Source organism: Marmota flaviventris, chromosome 5, assembly GCF_047511675.1.
Source record: "Marmota flaviventris isolate mMarFla1 chromosome 5, mMarFla1.hap1, whole genome shotgun sequence".
NCBI lineage: Eukaryota > Metazoa > Chordata > Mammalia > Rodentia > Sciuridae > Marmota > Marmota flaviventris.
This window is the reverse complement of record NC_092502.1, coordinates 134,437,556-134,458,572: the sequence shown is the minus strand read 5'-3', so window position 1 is coordinate 134,458,572 and position 21,017 is coordinate 134,437,556. Positions and strand designations below refer to the sequence as shown.

General features: G+C 32.3%; 1 protein-coding gene across 4 annotated transcripts in view; it reads left to right on the top strand.

Moving 5' to 3' along the window:
* Cdh12 (cadherin 12) overlaps window positions 1-21,017 on the top strand; it is a 659,985-nt gene that overhangs the window by 630,458 nt on the left and 8,510 nt on the right. For all 4 annotated transcript variants that reach the window (XM_071611883.1, XM_071611880.1, XM_071611881.1 and 1 more), the window contains 2 exons: window positions 17,252-17,373; window positions 20,837-20,954. In XM_071611883.1, coding sequence (XP_071467984.1) covers window positions 17,252-17,373; window positions 20,837-20,954 — 240 coding nt within the window. The remainder of the gene's footprint in view (window positions 1-17,251; window positions 17,374-20,836; window positions 20,955-21,017) is intronic.

Genomic DNA, 21,017 nt, shown 5'->3' with positions numbered 1-21,017 from the left:
GGGGGCATAAATGTGGAACAATTTTGTTTATCTTTAACAACTGCGGCTCAACATGAACAGTCAGATACCTTACCCCATGCCTTTATAATCTCTTTAGCCAATTTCATGACTTTCAGGTAACTATTGATTGCTAAATAACTACTGCCTTGTTTGTTTCAACACTTAACTCTTAAAATTTCAACCTGTCATGTGGAAAGTCTGGCTATTCTGAGGCTGCCATAAAAGAGAGATCACCTGTTGATGCTCAGATCACAACTGCAGCTCAGTTCATCCTTCCAACACTACATGTCAGTTGATGGTTATGTCAGTCTTGAAACCTCTCATCCAATCTACTTTCTAGATGAATTCCACTTGCTAGATGAATATCACAGTGTACTCCCCATTGCCTTGTGAAACTAATATTAACTCATGGAATTGTGAGAAACATGAAAATGTTATTTTTTACATTCCAGGTCAAGGTTGTTTTTTGGTAAAATGGAAATAAATGACTGAAGATTACAAAGAAACCATAATTTGTATATTTGAGAATGTGGGGATAAGGATATAGATATTCAGGTCTCTTGGGATGGGAGGGAAGGAAATAAAAATGCATGAATTCCTCTTATCTGTTCCACCACTTTTAGCGTTGAGTTGCACTGATAGTAAAGGTAAAAGTCTGAAGGCCAATTATTTTCTTGTGTGATTTGATTCTTTGAGGTTGGGGGCTTTTGGAGACATTTGCATAGGAATCAGATACCACCACACAATGGTAAACCTTAGACTTTCTTAATTTCCTCTTGATTGTCCAGCAGCCTTCTTGAGTGAGTTAACAGTATAATTTCTCCATGCCAGTTCCTATCTGCTATGTCCACTGTACCCTAAGAAAACTCAAAAACTCTTGCCAAGGTAAATTGCAGGCTGTTCTACCACAGTGTTTTATTCCTTGTCATTTTTGTTCAGATTGGACCTTCTTGCTCAGCTAGACTCAGACACAAGAGTATGAAGTGAACTACTTGAGCGAATGTGCTATTGTAGAGTTGAATGCCAGTCACCTTGTCTTGGTGGACCCTCCACCTGCATTCTCTGTGTACTGTTTGCTATAGTCTCGCTTGCAGTGGACATCTTTCTTCCCTTCTGTTCTGTATCTGCTGTACTTGCATATGTTAATTCTTCCCTTTTGATAACTTTCAATGATTAATTCCTATAGAATTTTGAGGACAATTAATTTATGAAAAGTAGTTTCCTAAACTATTTAATACAAAACCATTGTGAGTCTTGCTAAAATCACTTTGAAGTATGAGTAATAGACCCCTGCCTTACCTCAAGCTAAATGTTTGTGGATAATCCATTGGTAATCTTTACCATACTATAAAAGTTTTCTTTCTCCCAGTAGCTACAAAACCATGGTAATGGTGTGAGAATAGTCATAAAAATAATGTCCAGGGCCTCCTTTTAGAGCCTTGAGCTTCAACTACTTGAAACAGGGAAGAAAGTATAAACCCTTGTGTGAAAATAAAAGTCTTCAGTCACTGAAAAATTAGATTTCCTAAATTTTTAGAACCATATTTGGTTACTTATCTCTATAATTAGTGCACATGCTCTCCCAAATTGTAAGCTGTAGATTTTAGCAAAATACAAGTTAGGAAATCCTAGTTTATGGATAACAAGTAGTTTCTTAGCCCTCATAGTCAGCACTGGAACTTAGGTATATAACATACATCTGTACATATGTATCTCATGTGTCCAAGAAATCAATTTTCTCAATAAACCTGCAGGGTATTACTATCTACAGTGTAGGAGCAAAGGAATTCAAATTGTTTATAGCACTGTGTCACACAGCTAATGATGACAAACCTAACATTGGAGCCCTGGACTCTTTTACCAAAGTACATTTTGTGGATTGGGTGCCAACAGTTCTATAGCCATGCTTATTTGTGAGAATCATGTGGGTTTTATATACTCCTCTCTCTCTCTCTCTCTCTCTCTCTCTCTCTCTCTCTCACACACACACACACACACACACACACACACAATATGAGAGTAATGCCAAATTAATATTCCTAAAACAGACTGACCATCAATTCCATTTTGAGGAATTCAGTATCTCTTCAAAGACGATTGAATGGATATCAGACCCATCAAAAAAGTCTTCTAGGACAAAATAAAGATTCCAAAATATCATCACATGATAATTAGAGATTCCATAATAAAAGCTAATTTTGAGTCTTTATTTTTTGCCAATGAACTTTTAAAGTAAACATTATTCATATTCCAATTCCTTATGCTGACCTCATTGATTAAGCTATCCCACTGATCAGATATTATTATCATAGTGAATGAATGAGAAATAAATACCCATTACTTGCTCTTGCATGAAGAATGAAATTGTTTAAGTAGACCAAACTGCAGTTTGAACTAGTATATGTTTTGACGTGACTCTTCTATTAAAAACTCTCAGGTTAAGTGAAATGGTACAATGATAGAACAACTTTAAATTAATTAAAAATCAGTCATTTATCAGTGTTGCTATAGTCAGAGGTCCAAATAATTTTATTAGGCTCCTAATAATTCTCTTTGATTTACTTATTTGTTATTTTTATAATATTAACCTCAAGAATTTTAAAAGAGAGGGAAGCTTCAAAACTTCACCTAATTCAAATTATCAGAAAAATTCAACAGGCCAATATATCTAAATATTTTGGTATTAATGTAACAAATGCCATTAGTTAAAGAGGGCAAGTGACCATGACACTGAAGTCCTATAATTTATTTCATATTTATAATATATACAAATTACATAGGAGACAATTTTCTTCTTATTGATATTTAAATAATGACATGGATTGGTTTCATTTATTATGAAATAAGTAAAAAAAAATCAATGAACTCTTTTCCTAAATGCTATTTTTGTGAAATTTCATATATATGTGTAAGTTCATGAGTTGAAATTTAATTGTTTGGTAATCAATTTTTAAGGTTTCTGCATGAAGATATTTTTTATGTTACATCTTGTTTTACTTAGTATAGAACATGTGATATGATTTTCATATGTACAGAAAAATCAAGTTATAAGATTTTTTACTATAATTCAAGCTCAACATGAATTATGCATTTATTTTTATTCACTATATTAAGAACCATTTGTGCAAAGCATCATTTGTTGTAAATTATGAGAAAACTATAAATAGTGTCAATTCTTAAGGACATTGCAGTGAAAGTATAGATAGAAATTAACCAAATTGTTCATAACCAACTTGAATCTAATGTATGAAATATGTCAAGAGCTTTATAATGTTTTGAACAACCAATAAAAAAAATAAATTAAAAATAAATAAATAAATAAATAAGAAATTAACCAAATTAATGAATTATAATAAGTTATAGTAGTTAAAATTGTGCTTAATTCCATAAAATTCATATTTAAGTAAACACTAGAAAGAAGTTGCAATGGGTTGACTGACCACTATGTGGTTTTAAAGTGATGAAGGATTTAAGTAAAAATAAATGACCTTTTGGCAGAATATTCTTTTTAAAAAACATTTTTTAGATGTAAATGGACACAATACCTTTATTTCATTTATTTATTTTTATGTGGTTCTGAGGATTGAACCCAGTGCCTCATACATCCTCTGTCACTGAGCCACAGCCCCAGCTCCTGGTAGAATATTCTGAAATGATTCTCTGTATGCCAAAAAAACTAGCTATGAAATTATATTCTCAGACAAGGTGAAGTAATAATAAAATAGTTAAACTATTCTAAGACTTGTATACCCATTAACTCATATGGTCCCCTTTGATAATACTGCAAGGTGAATATTACTATCCATGGTGTAGGAGTGAAGAAATCAATGCCTTGAGACATTTCTTCATAGCCCAGCACCACACAGCTAAAGAGGACAAACCTGGGATTGGACCCTTTGACTCTCCAAAATACATTCTAGGACGCGTATCCACTAACTTCTGCTTCCTTCCTTTATTTTAAATGAGCAATAACAATAGTCATGGTAATTTTCAAATGCATTTTGAATAAAAAATATAGTACAGATGTTCTGTAAATGGGCTGGCTATGCCACAAAAACAAACCAGTATCACTTTTTCCAAAAATAGATGGAGATGATACTGGGAATCATATTTATACATTAAGAGAGGAAGATGACAACATTTGAAATGTGTTCTCAAGTGCAGCACTGCTGTTTGTCAGCAGGTTCTCAGTCTTTGCAGAGGAAGCCTATGAGAAAGTAGAAAAGAGACCTCTCCTTAAAGGTGTGGTGTTAGTTAACTATGGGATATTAGATAATTATGCTATGTTAACAATTATTATCTCATTTATTCATTCATGGGTGAACTGAGTCCTCTAAATGTTCTCTCATTAGACTTTAATTAAGTTCACTCCATAGGTGATATTAAGATTCAGTTTCTTGTAGGATGCTGAACTTGAGACTTAGAATCTCACAGGCTATTGGTCCCAGGATGTTCTCAGTTTCCTGTCATGAGAGCTTCTAGGGCAGTTTACAACTCTCAGTCAGTACGATCAAAATGCACACAGGAGACAGAGAATGTGTGAAAGATCAAAATTAATCCTTTTTGTAATTTTTTTTAGACATTGATGGGCCTTTATTCTGTTATTTATTTATATGCGGTGCTGAGAATCGAACTCAGTGCCTCACACATGCTGGGTAAGCGCTCTACCACTGAGCCTCAACCCGAACTCCATGAAATTGAACTTTCTATAACCTACTCTGAGAAATTGCATCACATCGTTTTTGCCACATTTTGGTTCAGTAGAGGCAAACTACTAAATCTAAACAACATGTAAAAACGGAGAGTAAAGCAAGTGTGTAAAAAGAAGGCAGTGAGAATTATAGACCATTTTTAAAAGATTGACTATTTTATGTGACTCTTGGCAACTAAATAAGTTATTTTAAAAAGAAGAAAATTTAGGAACCATATTATCTGGCCTCTAAGTCCTGAGAAACAAATATCTGGTGAAATAAATTAAATGCCCAATCAAAATAAAAAGTGTTCTCACTATATCCCATAGAACTTGTCATTTAAGCTGAGTGTTTAAAACATTGAAAAACACACACAAACATTGTGTGCATGTAAGAACATGGAACAATAAGTCCTACCACCACATAAAACTTTAAATCTTAAATAAACATATGGAAAATGTACCTTGTCATAGGGAGAAGAGGGGATTACAGGTGGGGAAACTGCTTAAGCAAAGTCGTAGAGGTATCAAAGTTCATGTTGAGATCAGATCCAGCAACCTTTGTGGGACAGTTGGATGTACAGAGGGAATAGAGGGGAACGATTGTCTGTAGTCTCATTCAGCCATCTAAAGCTTCACTGAGAATTTAGTTTTTCCAGTGTGTTTGAGTCTACCCTCATTTTGTTGTTTCTACCTGTATGTCCTTTGCTTAACACCTTTCTAAAAGGCGTGTACTTCTCCAACTTTTTTTGTTGGTGGATTTGGAATGCAGTTGTGTTCCTGAACCTGCATTTCTTTAATCCAGCACTGACTGCCTCACAATGCATTAGCTGGTTCACTGTGATTGACCAGGGAGCTGGTGACAAGGGTGAGTTGGAATTCTTTGTGGTGTCTGACGAGTAGTACTCTCCTAGTCTCCTTCCCCCGTTGATTGTATCACTTTTCAAAAAAGCTATAATATTTCTATGCATGCTGTTGAAAAGTAATATCCTTGGATTGCCTTTTTTTTCTACTAATGTTCCTCTACTCCCCAACTATGATCACAAGTATCACAGTCATCTAGGATATATATTTTTTTTTAATAAGACAGATGTTTGGGTACATTCAAGTCACATTGGATCAGAATTTCTGGGATTATTGTCAAGAAATCTGTATTGGAAACAAGCACCCTATGTCATTAAACAAACATCAGGTGGGGAAACTGCTTCAGCAAAGTCATAGAGGCATCAAAGTTCATGTTGAGATCAGATACTGCAACCATTGTGGGACAGTTGGATGTACAGAGGGAATGTTGCCAAACTCTCTAGTGTCCTAAAGATGAGCACAAATTGAGGGAAATAAAAATGTGAAACCTGTCACTACTCAGCATAGATGAGGTTTGATGACTGCATGGAGCAATTGCTTATGATTCTAAACCAATGTCATTTTTTCTTCCTTCAGTTGCCCAGATAATTAACCTTCTCTTACTTTTCATAGAAGCCTTTTCATAGATTCCTGGTAGAATCTAGGTAGTTTGTCTACCATTTTCTCATTTTCTTTTTTTTCTTCCCCCAAGTAACTATATGAAACTAATTTGTATTCTCAAATGAAAATAAATTTTATTTATACTAGAATTGGCAACATTTCAATAGTAGTTCTAAGAGTGATACTGTGAAGAATGAATCACTTATAAAGTTTTCAAACTATTTCATAAAGCTCTGCAGTGTATCATATAACATGGAAAAATAATCATCAATGTCATCTCGATCATCAACTTAATTTAGAAATGTTGCCATTTTGCTCACTATTATATGCTATGCAAGTATAATGAAATCCAAATTTATGTTGTGAGAGCTCATATTTTATTTTAAACCTTCAACTGCTTATGAGATTAAGTAATCTAACTGCTTAAGAGTACTTTAAATCAATACAATTGCTTCAACAAAATCACATGTGCAACATTAATGTCAGCCTTATTTTTTACTTAATTAGTATCAGTTTTCTCAGGAAGTAAAAACTACATGATGAACTTTTCACCTAATTGTTGAAATCCATATACAAATATATATTTATACAAATATGATATATAAAGTTCCATTAACAGAGAAATATTCCTTTAACCTGACAGAGTTCAAGAATAGAAAAAAAAATATATCAAAACTATTACATTGACATGATATATCATATCTAATCTATTTGTATAGTGATATTATCAATTTAGCATGGACTTTTAGAAGAAATGTCTTTGTCTTATACATGTTTGATTCCAAGGTATATTACACATTATGAACTACATGGATATGTTTGTAATTAATATATTGTGAATATTCAACCTTTCTTGAAATATATTACATATTAACAATTTAAGTCACCAACACTACATTATACTTTCTATTCATTAGAGTCTCAAAACTATTCATCATGAATATAAATAAGACATCAATATTTTAATATTTTTTCATTTATTTATTCCTTAGTGTATCTTAACATGCCATTTTTAATGTTTAGAAAACAAAACAAACAAAAAAAACGTCATTAGATAGGCTTATGGAATAATGACCATAAAGCACAGTATACTGTAAAAAAAAAAATAGCATGTTAAAATGTCAATCAAAAGAAAGCAAAGAAGGAGGGTGCTGTGGGAGCAGAGAGAACGGTATCAGGGAGTACCTCCACAATAATGCTGCATGTTAACTATAATGTCAGGGAAAGGATATTAAAATTATTTGTATATTGGATACTAGAAATATCATATATTTCATTCTTGATTGGAAAAAGCACTGATACTAAGAATAAAGTAATTGAATATAAAAGAAATAATTAAGTATATGAAAAATATTTAGGGTGAGTAAAAGGTGATACTCTTTTGTATTTGTCTTTGTCTCTCTCCCCATACTTTTCTCATCCCAATAATAAAGATAATCAAGGTGAGAAAAAATTAAGGTTTGTGTTCTGTTCCAGCCTGTGTGATATTTCAATATTATTGTGAAGAGGTAAAAGCTGAAAAAATGAAATAGAAGTATGAATTGTATTTTTGAAAATGTATGCTGATTGAAGAATAATTAAAAGGATTTAAGAAAAGCAGGTTTGGAGAACGGTAGAAAAAGCTAATAAAAAGATTTTGTTATAATTTAAGACAAAAACTTTAGTGTTCTATGAAGCATTGACAGTGGATGAAAATGGAAAGATTAAAATGATGAAAATTGAAACTCATTTAATGTGAAAATACAGGGTGGGGGGTGAGACATCAGTATTAGGAGACAGGAGTAAGGGGTGCAGTAAACTGATATAGAACAGAGAAACAGAAATAGTGGTGTTTTGCAAACTCTCAGCTTAGTTTTGAACATAAAGGGTAGAATATGCTTGCTCCTCATACAAATCATTTGCCATCAGTTGTGTATACTGGTCATAATTCAGTAACGATTTATCTTTCAAAAATATATTTGGTGGGGCTGGGGTTGTGGCTCAGCGGTGAACCCTCACCTAGTATGTGTGAGGTGCTGTGTTCTATCTCAGCAGATATATGTATTTATCAGCAAAATAGATTATAAGTGAGTATGAACAAGAAAAGTTCAGTAAACTGAAAATTTGCCCTTAGAAGAAAAAAAATGATGAGGAGGTAGAAGGACAAACAAAACATGGATGAATAGAAATCAACAAATATTTTTAGGAGCTATAAACCACATTTTGATTAATCAAGAAATTATAGAAGAGGCTAAAACACAACTGATTATTTTGTGCATTATATTCTTACTGCTTTTGCATCTTAGTTGATTATAATGAAAGAAAACTACATAGAAATATAAACTATTAATGATTTATTAAATCTCTGTAAGTGGGTGTTTCAGAAATTTACTTACCAAAGGACATTTGTTAATTAATTTTGATATAAAATCATCTTTATTATATAATTAATATTAGTGAGTTTTATGTGTTTTCAAAATTAAAATATTTCAAATTATTTATTGTTCATTTACTAATTTTATTTACATTTATCTTTAACTAATACATTAAGGTCTAAAAAGTATAAATATTTGTGGAGTAACAAGTAATATTTTAAAATCTTTGAACTTGTGTAATATTTATATCAGGATAACTATATCTATTGCCTGGAACATTAATCATTTCTTTATGGTGAAAACAGAATCCTTTCTCTACCTTTCTGAAGTATACAGTATAATTGTCTCTATTTCTATTTTTATTGTCATAAGTAACAGAATTTCATGGCTGAATAATATTCCATTGTAAATATCTACCAAATTTTCTTTATTTATTTATCAAGTGTTGCGCTTCTGTTGTTTCCTTTTCTTGGCTTTTGTGAATAAGGCTACAGTAAACATGTCAGTGTCTTTTTTTTCTTTTTGACATACTTTTTCCATTTCCTTTGTGTATATACTCAAAGAGTGGAAATATTATATCATATGGTAGCCCAATTTTGAAATTTCTGAGGGAGTATCATTCTGTTTTCCTAAATGGCTGTACTAGTTTACATTCCCACCAACAATGTGCATGGCATCCTTTTTTTCCATTTTCTCCTAGTTCTTGTTATCTTTAGTCTTTTGATGATAGCCATTCTTGCCGGGATGATGAAATGCCTCATTGTGGTTTTGATTTTTATTTCCCTGATGAATAGTGATGTTTAGCATTTTTTCTTATACTTCGTTGACCATAAAATATTAATCTAATGTTGTTGTGGGTATAATAGAGGCAATAATTTGAGAATAACCTTTTATATTGCAAATGGTTTTACATAAAGTAAAATAGAATCGATAGATGTATAGATTTTATTAAGCATGGATTAACTCAGGGAACATACACTGAGAACTATGGCATCAGTGGGACATGATCCATAGAGTTTTCTTGTCATGTCAACTCCATCTAAACTGTTTTAGCTCCTCAGCCCAGTCTGTTTTTAGTACTATATTTATTTGTTTGTATATTTAATTGACTATCATGTACTAGCACTGTGTTATATATTGAATGACAAGATGAATATGGCACAGTTCTTGTCCTCAAGGAATTCAAAGTATCTAAAACTTCATGTTATTTTAAATTTTTATATATACAATATACTCTTCATACAGTTTTCATTATGAAAAATAAAAAGATTAGTGGTATTGTTAGGGATTTCTTTTCCTTTAGAGATCACATTTTGTCACCAGAAGCACAGAAGGTAATATTTGACTTTACCATAGGCATCTATGAATAATTTAAATCCTTTTTATGGATTGCTCAGTCTAGTTGAAGATCACACCACTAAACCGAGCTATTATTAAACATGGCTTAACTTGACTTGCAATTTAGAAGTGAACTGGTTTACAGAGGAAAGCCAAAGAAAGCCTATATTATTCACTCATTTACATGTATCATACTCAGTTTGTACAATTATAATTCAATTTTTGGTATAAAAGGCTACAATTCTAATTTTGAAGTGATTGTAGTTATAATTTAGTACACAATCACAAAATGGAATTTTCACTCATATAGCTATTCAAAAGCACTTGTCATTTTTAAATAAGGAAACAAAGTAGCTCCCATGTATATTAATATAACCAGAACCTGGTATTTGTTAGAACTTTATAATTTTCAAAACATTTTGTATTAGACTTCTCACTTGGTTCTAAGAAACGTTGCATTATTTGACTATATTTATTGAGTATCTACAGAGTTGAATACTGCAAAACCCTCTCTTGGCTCTGAACTGGGTTTCCCCATACCCTGGTGGCTGGAGTGCATTATGAGGTGACTTGTGGAAGAGAGGTGATAATTGCCTGGGCAATCTCAGGCAGCATGTCTTTTTGCTCTTCAGTTCCTTCATAGACATCTCAGATCTCAGGATTCGATAAAAACCCTGAGGAGACTCAGAATTCTGCTTTGGCTTCTGCAGAAATCTTAGGGAAGATTCTGCCCATTTTCTCACCTATTCATAGATATAAAATTTTCAAATTTTGTAGATCAGTAGGACACTCTGGCAAATTTAAATCTGGTACAGAGTCTCAAGATACTATGTAAAAGAGAGTCCTCCATAAATGCATCGCCTTCGGTTTGCCCTCTGAAACCACTTGGCACTGAGAAGAACTGGGAGAGAATAGTACAGTTACATGAATTTTACATTCTCTTTAGGTAACAATCTTATTTATCTAGGATTATCAATGTTATATATAAAGAATAGTCACTAGTGACCTGTTTCTAAAAGAGATTTCTGATTTAATTTCCAGTTGATAACAGGCAGACTAGAGTTATGGGAACATGAAGGGAATAATTTTATTAAATGTACTAATTGTGTTAATTCCCACATGCTTTCTTTTTTAAAAACCAATTTACCTGCAGTCCTGCCTGGCTTAAGTTGACAGAATATGTTAACAGTCCTCAGCACACTATCTGTTATATGAAGGAAAAATGCAGGCCCAAATGCCAATTAGAATACTCTCTCTGAAAAGGGGGGCTTTTTACACATACCAGATCCTGGAACTCAGGATGAAAAGGATAATCCACCCAAATCATAAAATCTATAAGAACAGTTTCCTGTGAGTACAGTCAGCTTGGTCCAAAGTGACCTACAGTTGTGATGACAGTGAGGACTTGAAAGTACAATGTCATCCTGCTATCAGTCAAGACAAGAGGTGGACATGGGTAGGATTCTCTGGAAACTTCCCTGGGATCCCCAATAAAATCAAAGACAGGAAAGGACATATTCTCACTCTCTGAGAGGACCAACCCACCATTTTCCTTGAGAATGTTCCCCTTTCCTATCACCACCTAGCTGGACTGGCGATGAACAGGGATCAAAGGAACTGACTGTATCAATAACTAAGAAAATGGTTAATTAACCACACAGCACAGAAACATAAGTTTCTAAGGCAGGATGGCTCAGCTTGGTGACCCCAAGGGTCAGCTCCAGCACTGGAAAGACAAAAGAGTGAGCACACGGGAAACTTTCTATTTATTGGGGAAAAGACATTCAAGAATATTCCACCCAAATAAGGCAAGGATTGGGTTTCAGGGGGTTGCCCATTCCCACTTAGGTAACGCCCAGGTAGGGCTTGAAGTGGGCTCTGTTGCTGAGCTAGGGGGTAAAGGCCACTTGCTCTGCACAGCTTTCGTGTTTGTGCCAGAGCTGTGCCCCCATAGCTCCAGGCCGGGGGAACCAGCTCAGCTCAGGGGCAAGGGGTGGCTCCCCACACTTTCTGCTTTCCTATCCCTCTAACATGCTGTTAAACTCATGCCTGTTACTCTAAGGAACATGTCTGAAGTCTTTCTATCCTGATCCCAAGAATCAGTGTTTGCATGGAGGCTAGAGATAGGGGGCATGGTTTGCCTCATGCTACCTCAGTTTTACAAGTTCCAGCCCTGTAACACAATGGTGGTCCTCCCTTAAGGATTTATCCCATTCCCACAAGCATTAGACACTGAGGTCGATCTTGACATCCTCAAGTAGTGGGGTCTGTCTTCCTTTCCTTTGAACTTAGAATGGAACTAAAGACTGCTCTGATTAATATAGGGAAGAAGTATTGTTTTATTACTCTCTTAGATTATAAAAGTAGTGGCTTCTGTCTGGGTTTCTCTCTTTCTTGTCATGTTTACATGTGGATTATAGTCACTACACTATTTAGAAGCCCAGACTACATGAAGAGTCCAGGGGGAGTTCCTATGTTTACATTTCTAAGTAGTTCCTAACAGACCTGGAGCCTTGAGCACCTAACATGATAATAAAGGAAACTTCACATAGCCCCAGCTAAAAAGAAAAACAAAACCAAAACAAACAAACAAAAAAATACACCATCTCAAAGACCAGCGCCAGTCTTCTTTAATACAATTTTAAATATTTATCATTACCAGTAGTTATATCTTGCTGCATAACAAATCACAGATTTTATTTGGTTCTGAATTCTAAAAAGGTTTATCTAATAGGAATGGTTTAACAACCGGAGACCTTTGAAAGATTGTATTTTTATATGATTCCATGGTGAAACCCTCCAGAACATTGTTAAATATAAATGACAAGAGCAGATATTCTTTCCCTGTGTATATTAGAGAAGATGTGTTTAGTTTTCACCATGATGTTAGCTCTCAGTGTCTTAGGGATACATTATCAGTTTGAAGAAGCTGCCTCTAATCTGAGTTGCTGATCTGTTTTGAACTTTTATCATGAATGGATGTAGGATTTTTGTCAAATACTAATTCTGAATTTTAGATTCAGATGTGACTTTTTTTCTTTCTTCCACCAATACAATCAATAAGTGTTCATTCTTTGATGTTATATTAACTTTGCCTCATTAGAATATCATTTAAGTGGAATTTAAATGGTCTTTGCTTCATTTGGTTATCATTATTTGTTAAATTCACACTTCTGGGATTGATTTAACATTTTAATGTAATTTTTTATTTATATATGACAGAAGAATGCATTACAATTCGTATTACATATATAGACTACAATTTTTCATATTTCTGGTTGTATACATAGTATATGCACACCAATTCGTGTCTTCATACATATACTTTGGATAGATGACTTAACATTTTATTAAGGAATTTTGGGGCCTTTGTTTATAAAATATACTGGCAGGATGGCAGGATGGCTCAGCTCAGTGACCCCAAGGGTCAGCTCCAGCACTGGAAAGACAAGAGAGTGAGCACACGGGAAACTTTCTATTTATTGGGGAAAAGACATTCAAGAATATTCCACACACTTCACACTTCTTGTGAAGTTTTTGTTTGGCTTTGTTATCAAGTGATAAATATTTCCTCTGTTTTGAAGAATTTACACTATTTGGTTTTTAAACTTTTGATAGAATTTCTAGTAAAGACATCTGGGAAAAGGCTTTTCTTTGTGAGGAGATTTTTCATTATACCTAAATTTTCATACCTGTTTTAGGAACACAAATGTTTCCTATTTCTTCTGTCAGTTTTGATCATTTGAATCTTTATAAGAATTTGACCATAATTTTTTACTATTTTTTATAATAAAATAATTTATCATATTTCTTTACAATATTTTGTTTTGTTTATGATTAAAATATATTTCTTATTTTATTCTGATTTTGGTAATTTTTTTTCTTTTTCCTTATTTTAAAGTTGTACTTTAAATATGAATAGGCAATTCTAATTCTCATTCATTGAGTGAGCATGAGAACAGACTGCAGTATCCTTTAGGATTGGGACAAACATCTGACAAAATATTTTGAAGGCATGAGAGACAAATACAGAATACTTTCTTTTCTTTTATTTCCTTTTTTTTTTTTTTTTGGTACCAGGGATTGAACTCAGGGGCACTCAACCACTGAGCCACATCCCCAGCCCTATTTTGTATTTTATTTAGAGACAGGGTCTCATTGAGTTGTTTAGTGCCTTGCTATTGCTGAGGCTGGTTTGAGCTTCCTGCCTCAGCCTTCAAAGCGGCCAGATGTGCATTCTGCACCTGAACAGAATTATATCTTGGTTATCATAAATGGACCACAAATTATTAATTAACAGATTATTAAAATATAAACAAAGTAGACTAATGATAATGGAAATTTAAATGGTCTATTAGGAACATCACAATTATGTGTGACATCAGTTGTTTAATGTTTATTAAGCCAATAATTGATTTTGTTTTTTAAGTATTAAATAATAACTAAACCCTGTATAATTTTGTTGTCAAATATTTGGTCATTATACTCTTGCTGAATCAAAGTTAAATGAAATTTCATTATTGCTCTCTGAAATATAGATTAAATGGCTCAGAAAGAAAATAAGTCATTATTTTTTCAACACACTTTAGTAAATTATATACCTAAATGAAAGAATGCTGCATTACTTTTATAAATTTTATACTATGGCAAAAAGTTCAAGATTTATTAGACTGCAGTAGTTCTCAAACAGAGATGTTTTCTCCAACCTAGCTGGCACTAAGGAATTCAGTATATTATATTTAAACCCTTAATTATGAAAAAATTGAAAATGTATGTAATAGAGAAAAGAATAACATAATTAAATCCATAAACCCATTACTCATTTTCAGCAATATGAACATGCTGTTGTTATTGTTTTTCCTCTATTCTTGATTGAACATTTATTTTATGGTTGTTGCAATGCTGGCTTCTGACATTTAATTTCAGGAAATCTAGGTGTCCTGCAGTGCACAGAATTGTTTCACACAACAAAGATTTGTCTTAGTTAAAACGCTTAAAGAATCCCCTGGAGAAACACTATTAATAATAAGTTATTACAGTATTGATGTTTTTTTGTGACAATTTACTCATGGAAAACATCAACTAAAATGATATTTTAGGGCAATAATTAAATAATTCAAAAAATACCCAGAATTTTTGATGGATGAATGTAGGCCTAAATTCATTTTGATAACCTTTTGATATATTATAAAAGTAGATTGTTAAGATAAATACAATTGAGGGATAAGACTTGTCTCCTCTTGAAGAAATTCCCTCTCACTCTAACCTAATGAAATAAAACTCCTACCCTAGAAAAAAGTGGAAAAGAAATTCTCCTCTTCATGTGGGCTCTGGACTTGAACCCACCTTACCATGTAAAATAGGAAGTAGACTGTTTCCCATTATCCAGATGTTGAATAGGTTGCCATTCTTCTTAACAGCAAAATCTAAGACATAATATAAACTATTTATCTATTTTAAGGGGCTGTATAATTATCAGTGTGCTTTTTAAAAATAATAATTTATAATAGAATTGAGAAGCACTAAGGAGCCAGAACATCTGATTCCAAGTCAGCATTTTTACCTTCACTTTTGGTTTTTGGAAAAGTCATAACTCGCTAATTTTTTAAGAGTTCCATATGCATAATAGGGTTGATGATAGTGTCTATATAATAGTTGCCATGAACCATAAATGAGTTAATCTGTATAATGTGTTTTAGAATGTTGTTGATTCATTGTTAACTTTTTAAAGTATTAGACATTTGTTTTATTTTTATTGTTGATATGCAGTTTCTTTAGAAATTTAAACCAAGTTTAGCAAATTTACTGACTTTTATCCCTATTCTGCACTACATAAATATAAGTACAAACAAAAAAAAACTGTATCTAGCTAATCTCCACAGAATATAACTGGTAATAAAAAAAATAAGAATTTCACCAAAACATTGAAAGTTATGTAAAACATCATCTTATTTAATACAACAAATCTATGAGGTAGGACTTATTGATATCATGTGTTTTACATGGGGAAACTCAGTGAAATAACTGAATAAGAAAGGTTCAATAACTTTTGAAAACTAAGCCAAAGCTTTTTTATCAAATAAGTTAATATGCTTTCACCAATATCAATGTCTACATCATATGTATTTTCACAATCATTCTCCAAGATTAATAACATATCTTTCATAATTACACCAAATATCCTCATTTCATATATTCTCTGTCCATACTGGTACACAAGAGTAGATTTCGCAGTGACATATGGCAATGTGTAGATATTTCTTATATTAACGTTCAACATTTTAAATTTTTTTTTCTACTGAATTTTATAGACTTGTGACAATCAGTCATTCAAAAATATTTGTGTACTCATTTCTTTAAAGCTTTCGAGATAGAGGTGTATAAGAATATTTTGAATATTCAATAACACTGTAGAAGAACTTAACTTCTTCTACAGAAGAATCAAGACAGAATGTATGGTAGAATATATATGTCTTTCAGTTTCATACTCCTGGGCTTGCATTTGTAACTCCCCATTCTTCTAGCTGTGTGATCTGGGTAGGCCTTTAAAAATTTGAGACAACTGATTCATCTGTAAAATCTTAAAGATAAATTTTGTATGTTGTAAGCTAAACTTACAAAATATTAAAGCATTATGTTATAAATAATTTATCAAACTAATTATTTATAACATAATACTTTTATGTTTTGTAAGTAATATTTTTATGTTTTGTAGTAAATTATTTATAGCATCCTTCAGCAAATGACAGGTAGCAAAGGGTAAGTTATTAGGTTGAACCCAAACCCTGTGATGGGATTTTAACAGATGCCTTTTCAGTTGAGATTTATTTTGATACTGTAGAAAGAATCTATTCTCTAACAAAAGTTTGTTTATTCTTTTCTTTCATATAATCAACAAATAATTTCAAGATATCCTAGCTTTCTATAATGTTCCTTGATTTTACTCCCTTAAGTCTATTTTCTTAATTATAACTTATGTAAAGCAATCTCTCTTTCTTCTTGATACTTATCATTCTTTTATTCAGGAAGAAACTTCTGACTGGATTAATTTCAAAAGGGAAATTTAAGATGTAAAACATGGCAGATAGTAAAATTTTTACTACATTTGTAAAACTTAGAAAGCTATATTTTTTAATCTAATAAAAAATATTGCTAATGGCAAAGATTACTCTTGTGAACTAACCCTGGTAAGATAGTTAAGTCATCCCACCAGAAATGCCCTAAACTTATAAAATGCCAGCTAAGTGGTTTGTCTTACCTAATGGTGAGTTTCAGGGATGAATTCTCGTAACATGCCTTGTTTGTGTTCTGACACCTAAGCATCAGTGTTGCACTGATGTTCTTTATTGAAGAAAGAATAACTAAAACAATTTTAATCATAATTTATGTTTTTATGTTTCAACAGGTAACCCATTATTAACCAGCAAAGTCAACATACTAATTAATGTCTTAGATGTCAATGAATTTCCTCCAGAAATATCTGTGCCGTATGAGACAGCCGTCTGTGAAAATGCAAAACCAGGACAGGTATCTTAACAATAGTGTAAATCAAGAGTATATAAAAATATTGGTGGTATACACTTGTAATTTCATTGACTTGTGAGGCTGAGAAATGAAGATAACAAGTTTGAGGTCAGCCTCAGAAATTTAGTGAAACCCTATTTCAAAAATAGAGAAGTGAAATGTAACTCATTGGTAAAGAAACCCCGGGTTCAATCCCAGAACCCACCGCCCCCCGCCAAAAAAAAAAAAAAAAAAAAAACATGTTTAAAGATTCATCATATGTGTATATTTTCAACTCTAAGTCCAGACAAATATACATGTGCATATGCTCATATTTCAGAACAAGTCCTCATAAAATAAATCATAAGAGATATTAAACTTGTGTGGATGATGGTGAATAAATGGATGTGAAAATAATCCCATAGGGAATAAAGTTTTGATTTCCTAGCAAGTTCTTTGGATTATGCATTCTGCCATTTTTGTACTCTCTTACTATGGCTTATCTAAAGAACTTGACTGTGAGCAAACACTCTGTGGTGATATATTGATGTAAACTTCAATCACTTCTAAGTAACATAACCACTTAGGTAAATTGAATGAGTTTTAATTCTTGAAATACATTTTACATTTGAAACAATATTTTTAAAGGGCACGCTTTAAAATTTACTGTCTTTCAATTTGTGCATGTAATACTTCTTAGTATATTATTTGTCCAAAAGCTGTGCACCAGTGATATGTACTATCAATATAACTATTATATGAAGTTTAAATAAAATTTAGAGCCCATGTTCACTCTAGTAACATTTCAAGTGTTCAGTAATTGTATGTGTCAAGCAGACACCATTTTGGTGAGTAAAGTTACATTTTCATAAGCATGGAGACTTCTAGATTGACTGTGTTGTCCCAATCATTCATAGATGATGTGAAGAAATCACTAAATGAATTACATGACTACATATTTTCATCATGTTACCGCAAATAAGAAATCTGCATCATTAATTTATAATAGTCACAGAATGGATTAAACCTTATCACCTTGAAAGCATCCACAATATTCATGGATGTCTGTTTCGCTTGTTCTGCTCCAATGTTTTTAAAAGTAGATGCTACATAAATATTTGAGCATAAATTAATTAACTAATTTGGATAATTGGAAAATTAAAAGAAGTTTACAAAACTTCTACACATTAGCTATTTTTCACTTTTGAGGAGCTCCACTGTGCCAAAGTATATAAAAAAGCCATTTTTGTCTTCTGGATACTTAGGACTATTAATAATATCAGACTAATCAAAATCTTATAATGCTCCAAATGAAATTAGCCTCTGGGAACAGAGCTCTATTTTGCTATATTTGTCTAATAAAGTAAAAGATTTGAACTACTGGTACAAGTCCATGTTACTAGAGATCAACCAGATTTTCTTATTTGTGGACAAAATAGTGAAAAATCTGTTGTGTTCTTGGGAACTCTATACCAAAAAAATCTGTTGGGTTTTTGTGTCCTACTCCTCAATACTTATGTTCAAAGCACAGTGCTGAAATGTCCCTTGAGTTTGCAGGGTGTGTGATATATTGCCATTTTCTGTTTTGGGGACCCAACTATAGTGCCCCTGGCATACAAACCATGCATAGCAAATAGCTTTCTCTTCTGGATTATTATTGAATATATATATATAGATATAGATATAGATATAGATATAGATAAAATACATATATGTATACATGTGTGTGTGTGTGTGTGTGTGTACTTTTAGAAAAAGAAGAGAAATAGTAGGGAATAAGTTGGTCTTATGTAAGCCCGTGAAAATTTATGTAAGAGTTATTTTCTTCAGGGCAGTGCTTTCCAAATAACGTTTCCAGATAAATGAATGTCTTTAATAGTTTCTATATGCTGTCCTAAGACCATTTTCTTTCTTCAAAAATATGTTCTTGATATTTTGTTGTTAAATATTTTTAATTTAATAGTGGCACTTGCTAACAGCATTAAGAAAACAAAATAAAAATTGACAATCAAGTATTGGTTCCTTAGTAATGTACAGAACTTTTAGGGGTGAAATTCTATGATTGGAGTACATTGGTCTGAGTCAAAAAAAGTTAATTTTTCAGGGTCTGTATCAAGATTCTTTCTAAATTATTATATTCTATCATCTAATGATAAATTATAAAAGTCTCATTCATGACAATTATACAGGGAAAATAAATTCTGTGCAAAGAATTTGGGCTATGATATGAAATTAAAATTTCAAATCCAGAATCCAAAATTCCTAATTTTGTTACTAATGCTGCACTGATACATAAATGCCAATAACAGTTGTTATTCATCTATCCATCATTTAGGTATCTCTCTGTGTGCCCAAATATATGGGAAGGTAAATTGTAGTCAGGAGACTGGATTTAACCAGGAATAAAAACCAGAAATAAAACAAAAATTAAAAGCATCAGTTTAATAGCATCAGTCACATGATGAATATTTTACACAATTATTGCAGGTTACCATAATTTAATATAACGTCTTCCTCTGCCAGATTGAAATTTAGTTCAAAAGCATGATCCTCTGATCAGCACACATCCTTTGTCTTTTCCCATACATGCTTCCTGAAATTAGTCTGTCTGCACACAGCTATTGGATATGTTGATTCAAAAGTGCCTGAAAGCCATTCTGATTTTGTTTTGTTTTGTTTTTGGTGGAATGGAATCCATATTCTTGTGCATGCTAAGTAAGCACTCTACCACTGAGCTGCCTGTCTAATCACTTAAAGCCATTGTAACTTGCTTATCTATATAGTGAATTATGAATGTTATGGTTTGGCTCTGAGAAATTACTTTTTGATTGTTTTCAAATTTAACAGCATCTTTCTGAAATATCAGGAATTTAACTAGACTATATGCTACTTTTGGTGACAGTGAAGAACATTTTTGAAATAGGGATTGCAATGCTTATTATGGAAATCTATAAAAACATATTTTTGTTCCTAATCAATGAAGGAAAATTAACCTAACAACAGAAACAATATACACATTCTTTCTTTGTTTCCCATTGTTTTATACATGAAAATAAAACTCATTCTAACAAACAACAGTTCTAAAATTTTGCTATTTTTAGCACTTTTAGATAATCAAATATTTTGTTTCCAGTAAGCAGCTTCATGTTTAGGCTGGAAAGCATTCAATTCATCTAATTTAAAATGCAAACAAGTACATTTTAATTTCATTTTGCTTATTAGTGAGAATTTTCAATGTTGTTAAGCTTTTCAGTTTCACATATATTGATTTAGAATTAACCTGTGTCCTATAATTGAGCCTGCTATTAAAACCTGTAAACATTTAGAAAATTGTTAATAAAAATTATGTGTGAGTAATTGGCCTGTTGAAATAAATTCAAAAAGTATAATTTCTGTAGCATGCTTCATTAAATGGATTTATAAACCTGTTATGTAAAGTTCCTTTCAAAACTGATTGACTTCAAGTTTAATCTTAACTTTGTTACAGATAATTCAGATAGTCAGTGCTGCAGATCGAGATCTTTCACCTGCTGGGCAGCAGTTCTCCTTTAGATTATCCCCTGAGGCTGCCATCAAACCAAATTTTACAGTCCGTGACTTCAGAAGTAAGTATAAACACTTAAAGATTTACCTTTTTCAAGCAGCTTTTTCAAAGGGCACATATAGAG